Source organism: Rhinopithecus roxellana, chromosome 13, assembly GCF_007565055.1.
Source record: "Rhinopithecus roxellana isolate Shanxi Qingling chromosome 13, ASM756505v1, whole genome shotgun sequence".
Lineage (NCBI taxonomy): Eukaryota > Metazoa > Chordata > Mammalia > Primates > Cercopithecidae > Rhinopithecus > Rhinopithecus roxellana.
The window spans coordinates 8,575,978-8,588,541 of NC_044561.1; the positions used below are offsets into that span (position 1 = coordinate 8,575,978).

General features: G+C 49.5%; 2 protein-coding genes across 7 annotated transcripts in view; one reads left to right on the forward strand and one right to left on the reverse strand.

Annotated features, from left to right (window-relative positions):
- The window catches only part of LOC104656671 (protein HIRA), a 103,143-nt gene extending 94,859 nt beyond the window's left edge, over nt 1-8,284 (reverse strand). For 2 of the 6 annotated variants that reach the window (XM_030915568.1, XM_030915570.1), the window contains exon 1: nt 7,988-8,198. Coding sequence is in view for 3 of the 6 variants with exons in the window: in XM_010356359.2 (XP_010354661.1) it covers nt 7,988-8,024 (37 nt within the window). In the remaining 3 variants the exon portion in view is untranslated. Of the gene's footprint in view, nt 1-7,987 lie in introns of all 6 variants that reach the window. The other 4 variants (XM_010356359.2, XM_010356358.2, XM_030915569.1 and 1 more) reach the window with 4 other exon arrangements.
- Nucleotides 8,285-8,329: 45 nt separating this feature from the next.
- On the forward strand, nt 8,330-12,564 carry MRPL40 (mitochondrial ribosomal protein L40). Its single transcript, XM_010356362.2, has 4 exons — nt 8,330-9,157; nt 9,804-9,887; nt 11,235-11,393; nt 12,127-12,564. Exons 1-4 carry the CDS (start codon nt 9,105-9,107, stop codon nt 12,449-12,451), a joined length of 621 nt encoding a protein of 206 aa, XP_010354664.2. The 5' UTR covers nt 8,330-9,104; the 3' UTR covers nt 12,452-12,564.

A 12,564-nucleotide genomic window follows, 5' to 3' on the forward strand; every position in this document is an offset into this window, starting at 1 on the left:
TTTTTAATGCATCGAGGCAGATAATGCTTTGAGGAGCAACAAATGTTAATCTAAATGGGTTTTCTTTTTGCCAGGAGTGTTTTAAAACCATTTGCTATCTGTTTCATCCACTTCCTTTCCTAAAATGGAAAGCTCCAGAAGACAGAATCATGTAAATGAACTCCTTGGGTAAGGCTTGGGCAGAGTGTTTCCCAGCAGATTCCACCAGAAAGAGCCAGTCAGGATGAACAAGAAGTTTATGTGCAGTACATCAACTCTACCAGCCAAGCACAACAGACATTGTTAGCTGCCCATCCATCAGCCACTTTGCATCACCAACTTCCAGCACTCAGCACTCCTTCAACATTTACTGAGTGACTACTATGGTGTGTACCAAGTACCATTCCTGGCCCTGGGAAAAGGGCATGAGCAAAGACAAAGTCTGTTTTCCAGGAGCGTATGTTCCCCTGGGGAGGTATCTAATACAACTCCATTTTTATTCAGATATCCACTATGTCCCTTATGTAAGCCAGTAGGCAACGATGACTGATACAAGAGAGGGCACATGACCTAGTTGGACCAATCAGGCCAATGGGGAAGACCCAAAGTCCAAGGCTGGGGCACAGACCTCTCCCTTCGGCTTCTCACTGAAAACATTCTCGATACCCCACAACCAGAGAACTCTTGAAAACCAAATGCCAGAGAAGGCTCATCAAGCACACTTCAGGAGAAACCTACCAGGTTAGAAGCCCCAAGGCACTCAGAATGGCTACAGAAGCAGTCAGAGGACAAGCTCCAGGGACCAGACTCCTGGTCCCATGTTGTACCACGTGGTTTCTGAAAGCTGTCCTTCTGAGGAGGAAATGGGCTTGAAGTTCTCCAGGACAGAGCGGCCAGCCTCAGCACAAAGGCCAGCGCTTAGCAAATTAGAAAGAGTAAGTCTGGGCTTGGGCTGGAGTCTAAGTGTGACTCTCAACACATCTCCATCACTTCTAGAGGAATCTTGGGGGTGGGGGGTCACCTCATCTCAGCCTGTTTCCATCTGCAAACTGTACTGCTGCAAGTCACAGAGAATTTCAAGGGTAATCCTCTATCATATATAACAAGTCCTGAGATAGGTCAGCTTCAGGGTGCATTAATTTAGCAACTTAAAGAGACATGTCCCTCTGTCTTCCTCTCCTGTAATCAGTGTTGGCCCCATCCTCATGGTCAAAAGCTGGCTTTTACACACAGACCTAGTAAAGTCCAGCAGAAGAGACTGGCCTTTCAAGCATCTCCTCTTATCTAATTCCCTAGGGGGTTCCAGCAGACATCCCCTCCTAGTCTCAAGGGCCGAAATGGCATTACATAGCTGTTCCTCAACAAATCTTTGGCACTTACCCACACACCAGCTTAGGGCTATCAGCAGCTTGGCCTGCAGAAGGCAGACCAAAAAAATCGGGGTTCTGCTAACAAGGAACAAGGCAGGCAACCCTACAATATTTGCAACACTCCTTTTGTGCTATTTGACAATATGCACACTGTTCACAATCCCACTCACTTCCAGGTGTTGTTGCTGACTCTGGCAGGATGATAAAATGTGCTTTGCATAAATTTTTGGTCCCCAGGGCCCATTCCATACCTCTGGTTCATGTGCTATATACCTCTGCAGTCCCTAGGCAAACACCCCGGATGAACAGAACATGCTGGCAACCTCTGGGGAAAGGGAGGGGTCAAGTCAGACACAGAGCATCCTCTTCCTGGTCACCAGCAGGACCCAAGATCAGCACAGTGGCAGCAGGTCTCCTACTTGGCTTCAGTGGTCAAAGTCAGATCCTTCCCAGAAGTCCCTCCCAGCTGTGTAACTATGATTCTGCTCATGAAATGAAAATAGCTTTTCAACCACTTCTTAGAGTAAAACAAATGTTTAAGAAAATCCCATTTTCTAGCCTTCATCCATACTCTTTCTCCAGGGTATTAAAGAAAAAAATTCAGAGAGTGGCTGGGCACGGTGGCTCACACCTGTAATATTAGTACTTTGGGAGGCCAAGGCAGGTGGATCACCTGAGGTCAGGAGTTCGAGACCAGCCAGACCAACACGGCAAAAATATGTATTAAAAATACAAAAATACTAAATACCAAACACTAAAAATACAAAAATTAGCCAGGCGTGGTGGCATGTGCCTGTAATCCCAGCTACTCGGGAGGCTGAGATAGGAGAATCACTTGAACCCGGGAGGCAGAAGTTGCAGTGAGCTGAGATCATGCCACTGCACTCCAGCCTGGGTGACAGAGCTAGACTCTGTCTCAAAATAAATAAATAAAATAAATAAATAAATAAACTCAGAGTGGCCCAAATCTACAGTCACCTGCCTATATGGCCAAGCCCCATTAATTCTACCTTTACCCTGTCTTTAGTGCCTCTCTACTTCTCACCTCCATCACCTATGACCTCCCTGTCTCCCTGAGCATCTCACCAAGGCTGGAAACTCCTAACTCCTCCAGGGCCTTCCTAAGACACAGGCTGGGTATTTTATCCAGCTTCCTCAGAAGCCTCAATGCTCTCCTCCCCCAACCCCAAGAAGGAAGTTCAAGCTGCTGGCAAGGCTCTGCCTCCCAGCCCCCTTCTCCCTCTTGCCCCGTTTAGCCTCCCTCCTAACATGTTCTATGTCTTTTCCTAAATGCTTTCACCCTCTGGGCCTTTTCTCCTGATGGTCTCATGTGCCGTAGCACCTTCTCTGCCATCACAATTCTAGTCACGTCAAGGTTCAGTCCAAGGACACATCCACAAACTCGACTCTGCTGGAGGAGTGCCCTTCTTCCTTGGGCTATCATGCTTATTCCTCTAGCTCCTGTTTCCCCTGCCCTGCATTCTAGAATATGGTTTGTATGTCAATCTCTCTCATCTATCTTCCACACAGCTTTCCATTCAGAGAGAGCCTTATTTACCCCTGGACCCCATAGAACTCTTACCTTCTAGGTTCAATGTTCGTTGCGTAAAGTAGTGAAAAATCCACAGCAAAATCTCACCCAGTTTTCTTCTGACTCTTCAGATGTACTCTGGTTATTTTCCTAAATCAACCTACTGTCTTCAGGCATAAGTCAGGAGAGAAATTGCTGAGAGAATCTGCATTTTCTGAGCTATCATATGGAGCAGGTGAGGTAAGAATTACTGACTTCATGAACAGATTAGGAAAAGAGATAGAAAAACTTTTTGTCACATATCTAGTAAGCAGCAGGGCACAGAGACTCCAGAGCAGGATATCTGATTCCAAAAACAGAAGACAAAATTCTTGTCCTCAAGAAACTTACAGTCTAGTCGGAACTATAAGACAAATACACCAGGCCGGGCGCGGTGGCTCAAGCCTGTAATCCCAGCACTTTGGGAGCCCGAGACGGGCGGATCACGAGGTCAGGAGATCCAGACCATCCTGGCTGACACGGTGAAACCTCGTCTCTACTAAAAAAAAAAAGAAAACAAAAACTAGCCGGGCGAGGTGGCGGGCGCCTGTAGTCCCAGCTACTCAGGAGGCTGAGGCAGGAGAATGGCGTAAACCCGGGGGACGGAGCTTGCAGTGAGCTGAGATCCGGCCACTGCACTCCAGCCCGGGCGACAGAGCGAGACTCCGCCTCAAAAAAAAAAAAAAAAAAAAAAAGACAGATACACCAAAAGGCAAATAACTTATTCAGAGCGGGGTTTCTCACCCTTAGCACTACTGATATTTGGGGCTAGATAATTCTCCATGTGTGGGCTGTCCTGAATGCTACAGGATGTTTAACAGTAGATTTCTCCTCTACCCACTTGATACCAGCAACACTTACCCTGCTCAACCCTGTTGTGACAACCATAAATGTCTCTAGACATTGCCTTGCAGAATCACTGATTTAGAGCAACTGCCAAGTTTATCTCTCAACCACTGCAATCATATAATCTCACCATTAGGATCCTTTCCCTGACAATTATCAGACATAGGTCTGCAGTGCCCTCTGGCAGCAGGTTGGATCTTACCCACCCACTCCTGACTTTATCATTATATGATTCTGCCTACATTTTCCCTTCAAGCTGAATTATTTAATTTTCATGCTGAGGTCTCAGTAGGACAGCTTCAAATCCTTTTCAGAATGACACAACGTAGGGGTAAAAATAATCCAGTCGCAGGACAGGAGAAAACACACACCATAAGGTCATGTGATTACTGGGAAATTATCCTATTCTTGGAAATTTCCCAAATCCCTTTTCATAACACTGCCATCAAAGTGTGTACCAGAGGCCAAAGGTGGACAAGAGCTCTTTCAGTCCTGGCCTTCTTGGTTAGAATGGGCTTCACCAAAGAGCTGAGCATGAGAGCTGTCTCCCCAAGCATGAGAATTCCAGAAAAAACTCAGGAGCAAAGGCCCAGAGTTGGGAAGAGTCATGAATCTCAGTGAGATTTTCTAAACATACAAACTCCCTATTTCTACAAGCTTTAAAACCAGAAACCTAGCTGTTTTCACTTTCTGACCTTAATCTAACTTAGAAATGACGCTTATTCAGGTCAATTCTAAAATAAAATATATAGAGAATACTATATCCAAGAACACAAAGTAAAATGTGTATGTATGAACAATACCTGACACACATAACTTCTATATAAATGATAGCTATTATTATATATCTCAATTTAACAATCTTTTATATTTGGTCACAGGATAAAATGGAAGAGATAAGTTTTATTTTACCAAGGCCCAGAAGTAGAGTTATAAGTCCAAAAATTTATAGCTAGTAAATGATGCAGTTTTGAACCCAGTCTGATTCCACATTCAAGGCTCATTTCACTGCAATGTGACAACTTCAAGATTAACTTATTGATAACCTTAGACAAGTGGTTCTCAACTGGGGGTGATTTTGGCTACCAATGGACATTGGCAATGACTGGAGATATTTTTGGTTGATACAACTAGGTGGTGGTTGTGAAGTGCTACGGGCACCTGGTGGGTAGAGGCCAAGGATACTAGAAACATTCCATAACATAGATGACAATCACACAGTCTTATGGCCCAAAATGTCAACCTGTTGAAGTTGGGAAACCTTCCCTTAGAGGTTTCTCTATTATCAGCCAAGAAAAGACCATAGCACACCTACACTTCAACAAATACTTCTTTCCCTGTTATAGCTGCCCTCTCTACTTTGAATGGATTCCCTGCCACACCAGAGAAAAATGTTGAGCTCTCTGCTACTTTCCCCTTTAGACTCTCGAAAAACAGAAAAACTATGTTCATGCTGGGTGCAGTGGCTCACGCCTGTAGTCCCAGCTACTCAGGATGCTGAGGCAGGAAGATTCCTTGAGCCCAGGCATTTGAGTCTGGGCAACATTGTAAGATCCCATTTCTATTAAAAAAAAAAAAAAAAGTTAAGTTCGTGCTTCACGAGATAGGAGACATGAATACAGACGAGGAAGCCAGAAAGTGCAATGATGTGCTTTATAAAAGCAAGCACAATTTTATTGGCCACTACCCACCCCTTAGGCTTTTGGCTGAGCAGCCCCTGCTCCCAGCAGCCACCAATACTCCTATAGTCTTTAAAGGCCTGCTCAGCAGTGATTCAGACCAGCATCATTTCTTCCAGGGCAGTGGTAATTTACCTCTGACAGTCCTTCTGAACATTCCATGAAATTTTAAAAGAAAGGAAATTTGACAAAGAACAAGTTTAAAAGAAGTTAAATCCCATCCTGTCAGAGTCGCCATATCTTTTTTCCTTTGAGATGGAGTCTCGCTCTGCCAGGCTGGAGTGCAGTGGCGCAATCTCGGCTCACTGCAATCTCTACCTCTCGGGTTCAAGCAATTCTCCTGCCTCAGCCTCCCGAGTAGCTGGGACTACAGGTGCGCGCCACCACACTCAGCTAATTTTCGTATTTTTAGTAGAGATGGGGTTTCACCATGTTGGCCAGGGTGGTCTCAATCTCTTGACCTCTTGATCCGCCCACCTCAGCTTCCCAAAGTGCTGGGATTACAGGTGTGAGCCACCATGCCCAACCTCTTTTTATTATTACTTACTATCTCAGATTTCTAAACCACTTTACAGTTTGGGGAGCGTTTTTGTATCTACGCTCCCAACTGAGTATCACCAGCATACTGTGAAGTGGTTAGAACAGATATTATCATGCTCTGTTCTAGGGCTGCAGAGAGGCCCTCAGCAACAAGGGCCACTGTTGTGCTTGCTCCGCCAGGTGATGCACTTGGCTGCTGATCTGAGTGCAGTCTCTTATTCATTTGTACCTAGTTCATCACTTAAGCATGTTGACTTACTTATGTTTACATAGAATAAAACTTTTGGCCTACAAAGGAGCTTATCAAAAAGGAACAAGTTACATGACAGTAGAGGAGAGGCTGGAGAAGGGTAGGCTATTCACACAAACTGATTTAGGTAAATCATTTTAAAATAAAAATTCCATCAGACCTTCATACGGTAAACTAGTTCATAATAACATTTTTCCTTTCCTAATCACAAGCATCATAATTCATAATTACAACATTTGTCCAGTTCTCCAGGGAAAGATCTGCACAGTACACATCAGGAAACGCTCTTGGAGATCAAGAGGAGAAATGAAACTGAAACTCAAGACTTCTGCTTTCATGCACTGTAAACCTAACTTCATCTTGATAAATTATGAAAATCTCACCTTTCTGACCTGTTTTAGCCAGTATTTATCACATACCCATCATGTGGAAGAGGTTGCTCAATGCAGCAGGGCATACAGAAGGGATTGAGGCAGTCCCTACCCTGGGGGCATATGGAAAGTACCCCCAACACCTTCCATGCAAGGCAAAACACACAGACAGTGATACAGCACATCTACCGGGGTAACTCAGGATGAACCGTTTCAAAAGAAACATGTGACCTCACCTAGTCCCTGAAAAATGGGAAAGACATCACATAAGATGGAAAGGGAGAGAGGTGGCAGGAGACAACAGACATTATCAGTTCAGTTTAGTTGTGGTAGTAGAGAGCATTCCAGGACCAAATTCAAAACGAAAAAGTCACATGTTAAAGTATCTATTCTTCTGGCTCTTAAAGAAAACGGTAGCACCCTCTAGTCGCATTGCAAAGTAGAAATGAGGAACAAGACAGCATCAGGGTGACCTGATCAGGGTGACTCTTGCCTGTCAAGAGTCAGAGACAGGCCAGAATCAGGCCCTGGGCTGCAGGAGTCTCCCTGGGTTGATTTCTGTGCTACAGTGCTGTCAGCAGAGTGGGGTGGGGGAGGGGTGCGCTTTTTTTCATCTCCCTGGGGAGCAAACACCAACTCTTGCAGCAGTTCTGCCAACAAGGCAGAACTATGACGAAACTGATTACCACTAGCCTCTCTGTATCAGGGTCAAGATACGGGGCGGATGAGTCTGTTCCCCAAGGGTATGCTTAGAGGCCACCTATGCACAGAGCTAAGGAAGCCCCTCTCCTAGAACACACCTATGCCCAACCCTAGTTCACCCTGATGTCCCAGCTCAGCATTAATCGTGGATCCTTCGGCGGGGACCCTGGGCCCCCAAGCCCTCCTATTCAGGGACCACAATTCCCCAACTGGGGGCACTGTCACCAGATCCAGAGGGACAGTAACAGTCCCTCTTGCAGATTTCAGATCTTCACCCTGCCATTGAAAGGCCACAAGGGGGATTTCGTCCCGGTTTCACCTTCAGGACTATCTGAGTACTTCCCGGGCGATGCAGACCAGTGGAAGGCACTGGCCCGCACCAAGGCCCGCTCCGGGGAGCCAGGCCGCGGCCCCTCCAAGGACCACAGGTGGGCAGCGGAAGACTCAGAGCAAGAGCCAGGGGCGAAGATGGCCTTCGCTGCGGTCAACCCGGAGCACGTGCTGGGGCTCACCGGCCTCCCCGCGCTGAGGACAAAGTCCGCTCCCGCCGGCTTCTTGGCTTGGGCACCGGGTACCGGGCGTCAGGGGCGAGGCAGGCAGGACTTGCGCGCGCCCCGACTCGACACCAGACCCCGACCCGACTGCGGGCTCGGCCTCCCGCGACCCCTGCGCGCACTTACCATTGTGGTTGACCCAGGTCGGCTTCAGGAGCTTCATTGTTCGGCCGCCGCCGCCGCCGCCGGGCTGAGGCGAGAGCCGGGTCCCTCAGCGCGCCCGGGCCATGGAGCCACCGCCGCCGCTTCCTCCCGCGCCGCCCGCCCTCCGGCCGCCGCCCGCCCCGCGCCCTCAGGGCCGCCGCGCCATCGCCGGCCCGCGCCCCCCTCCGCCGCCACAGCCGCCCCCCGCGCTCGGCCGCCGCCGCCGCCACCACAGCCGCATCCCCTGCGCCGCTCCTCCTCAGGCGGCTCCCGGGCAACGCCGGAAGTCACGGCGCGCACCTGCCAAATCGCCCCGGCGGGAAACCGCTCCCCACGCTGACTGGGCCGCCCCGGTTCCTCGGCTGGCAGGGGCTTCGGGTCGGGCCCGGGCGCGGGCGCCCCAGAAGGAGCGGTTCGCCTGGACGGCGGACAGCGAGCGGGGCCTGGAGTTGCAACCCGGGCCGGTCGCAGAGGCAGGCGGGGCCCAGGTGGCGTGGACCGCCCGTCACCAGCTCTGCCTCGCCAGTCTGAGTCCGACTTATTAACTAGCTTCCGTCATTCATCAACACGCGCTATTGGGCATCTTGCGAGCGCCGGGCTCCGCGCCGGCGCCGAAATGTGACCCTGGCTTCGGACTCGAACGAATGAGGGGAACGAGCCAACCCTGGTCGGGGAGGCTGGGGCGGACGTGTTTATTGGAAGATCGGGGCCGTTTGCCTAGACGTGAACATTTGGACTCGGAGGAGCAGAGGGACGCCCCTCGGCCGCTCCGGCTGCACTGCAGAGTCGAGGCCCGCGCGAGGGCGCAGACCGACCAACCGGCTAGGGCCTGGCTGGCGGGACAGTGCCCGCTGCAGAGGCGCACTCCCAGCCCAGGGCGGGGACGGAAGGGAGGATCCTCAGCCGCGTGAAATGCTAGGCGCTGTTGTGTGCGCAGCGGACGCCCGAGGCGGGGCTGCGTCGGGGGCGGGGACAAGCGCGTCCCAGCCCCTGCTGCCGGAACGCCTGAGCGCTGGGCGGCTGGTCTGCCGGACCTCAGCAGGGGGCACCGCGGGTCGGAGTGCGGAGGGGCGCACGCCCGGAAGCGGCGAGGGTAGCCATGACGGCCTACGGGCTGCGAGGTATCTCGCTAGCCCTGCGCCAGACGAGCGGGTGAGTGCGGACGCCGACCGGGTAGCGGAGTACCCAGGGCGCCTGCGGGGTCTTTGCGCCTGTTCCCCGGGACTCGCCTGTGCTCCCTGCTCGCTTCCCAGTCCACGAATATCTCAGGGATGAGCCATATCTGATTGTGACTCTTATGCATGAAAATCTGAGCACCCTGGCGAGCAGGGATCCTGCCCAAGTCCTCTGTGGTGTGAACGATTTTGAAAAATCTCCCACGTTGACCTTGCTGTCACATCAAGTAGTTATAAGTGCCCCGGGTTCGGGAGCATTGTAATTTTTTATTTTCCTGTGAAGTGGGAGAGAATGAGATATTTATTTGAGACAAGAGTTTCTCACTGTCGCCTAGGCTGGAGTGCAGTGGCGCGATTTTGGCTCACTGCAACTCTGCCTCCCAGGTTCAAGCAGTTCTGCCCTGGCCTCCCGAGTAGCTGGGATTACAGGCGTCCGCCACCACGCCCGGCTGATTTTTGTATTTTTAGTAGAGACGGGGTTTCACCATCTTGGCCAGGCTGGTCTTGAACTCCTGACCTTACGATCCACCCACCTCGGCCTCCCAAAGTGCCGGGATTGCAGACGTTTGCCACCGCGCCTGGTCTCGAGAATCAGTATTTATACATACTCTTGTGTCTTTCAGGCTTCTGGGAACTTGGCAGACGCAGATTAGAAATACTCACCAGCGAGCATCATTGTTGTCTTTCTGGGAACTCATTCCCATGAGGTAAAACTCAACCGCGGGCCTGACCTCTGGGGGTATAGGTGTCATTCGATGTGTAGAGAACAAAGCCAGACTGCTGGATGTGTGGTTTGCAAAATTAGCAGCCTACAAAGTTTCTCAGTTCTGTCTTTCCAACATTTTCCATACCATAGGTTGCTGTTTATAATTTTTAAAATTTGAGCAGTTTAAATAAGTATTCTCCTGGAAGGGATTCTTGTGTGTTTTAAAGGACATAGCTTAAGTTTCTGTTTCTCCATGAGCCTTCCTCTTCCCTGCCCATTTTGAGGCCCTGGAGAGTGTGGGGATGATGCAAGTATTAAAGGTATTTCCATCTGGCACTCTTGACTTTTTCTAGATACTTGATTCAGTCAGTCTTGATGGTAAAGGATTTGATTCTTCTTTTTTTTTTTTTTTTTTGAGATGGAGTCTCACTGTGTCACCCAGGCTGGAGTGCAGTGGTGCGACCTGGGATCACTGTAACCTCCGCCTCCTGGGTTCATGCCATTCTCCTGCCTCAGCCTCCCAGCTAGCTGGGATTACAGGTGCCAATCACCATGCCCGGCTAATTTTTGCATTTCTTGTAGAGATGGGGTTTTACCATGTTGGTCAGGCTGGTCTCGAACTCCTGACCTCAGGTGATCCACCCACCTCGGCCTCCCAAAGTGCTGGGATTACAGGCCGGCCCACACCTGGCCCACAAATCAATTTTAATAGTAACAAGCTCCTAATCCAACAGTTTGGTATTTTCACTTTTGAATGTAATCCCAAGGCACACCTGAATCCCAGCAGTAAAGAGGAACACTTCCCCTGATTTTATACTCTGATGTCCCCTGTTGCTTTTGTACTTTTTTTTTTGAGACAGAGTCTCGCTCTGTTACCCAAGCTGGAGTGCAGTGGCACGATATCGTCCCACTGCAACCTTTGCCTCCCAGGCATAAGTGATTCTCCTGCCTCAGCTTCCTGAGAAGCTGGGATTATAGCTGCGCACCACCACACCTGGCTCATTTTTGTATTTTTAGTAGGGACAGGGTTTCGCCATGTTGGCTAGGCTGGTCTCGAACTCCTGACCTTGGGCAATCTGCCCACCTTTGCCTCCCAAAGTGCTGGGATTACAGGCGTGAGCCACTGCGCCCAGCTGCTTTTGTACTGTTTTTTATAATTGATGGCACCCACACAGTTCTCACAAGTACTCTGGGGTGGAGTACCTCCTCACCACGCTGAGCTCATGAGTCAGTTATGCACAGCTCCTTCCCCCAGTGGAGAGGTCAATTTGGGGTACTTACCATTTTGTCTCTCCGTAGGTTCATGAGACTGAAGAGGAAAATGTTTAATATTTGCTTTATCTATTAGATCAGAACCTCTTCGAAAGAAGAAGAAGGTAGATCCTAAAAAAGACCAAGCAGCAAAGGAGCGCTTGAAAAAGAGGATCCGAAAACTGGAAAAGGCTAGTCAAGAGCTAATTCCTATTGAAGATTTTATTACCCCTCTAAAGTTCTTGGATAAAGCAAGGTAAGGATCCTTCTCTAGGGATGAAGTCCTCAGCACAAAGGAGTTCTATCAACTTCAGGTAGTTGTGTCTGTAGTTCACACCTGTGATAGTAATTGGTCAGTAGGCTTGAGCTGACTTGGCCCTAATTGAGTCCTTGCTTCTTTTGGGAGCAGGAGAAAGCATCCTTGGGTGGTACTCTTGAATGGCTCTGGGTGGGAAAGAACTTATAATCCAGATGCTTAAGCACTACTCTGGAGTTCATGTTTTTGCTCTCATGCATGAGGAGTCTTGGCTGTTTCTGATCCTTTGGGCCTGACGTCTGAAGCCCTCACCTCATCCTAACAGTAGAAAACACTTGGCCTCTTGTTTTATCATGCAGATACCTTTAGTTGGTATTTGTTGGGATTCTACTGTGTGCAGGGTTAACAGTTCCTGCTGCCATTTTGTAAGCAGTGTGCACCATCTATAAAGGGGCGGGCGTTAAAGTCACCTCTCATCCAAGGGAGTATTTGCCTGGGCAGAGGAAGTGCTACCAGTCTCCTCAGACCATCTGTTCTTCTGACAGAAAGCAAATGACCTTGGTTCCCAGCATCAGTTGCAGCTGCAGCCACATTCAGCATTCCATTTCTTAATTTGTCCCAAACTTGTTTTATCTCCTAAGTCCTGTCTGTGTCTGGCAATGGGAATACTTGTGTCAGTTGCAGTCACAGAATTCCATGCCAGTGAGGTTGGTAACCCTTAGTTTCTTTGCAGACAGCGGCCTCAGGTGGAGCTCACCTTTGAGGAGACTGAGAGGAGAGCTCTGCTTCTGAAGAAGTGGTCCTTGTACAAGCAGCAAGAGCATAAGATGGAGAGGGACACCATCAGGGCCATGCTAGAAGCCCAGCAGGAAGCTCTGGAGGAACTGCGACTTGAGTCCCCGAAGCTCCATGCTGAGGCCATCAAGCGGGATCCCAACCTGTTCCCCTTTGAGAGGGAAGGGCCATGTTACACACCACCAATCCCTAACTACCAGCCCCCTGAAGGCAAGTACAGTGACGTCACCAAGGTGTACACACAAGTGGAGTTTAAGAGATAGACTTGCAGGCTGCTATCCTTAACATGCTGCCCCTGAGAGTAGGAATGACCAGGGTTCAAGTCTGCTTTCCACAGAATTAGGCATGCTGTTAATAAATACTGGTTTAATCAAAA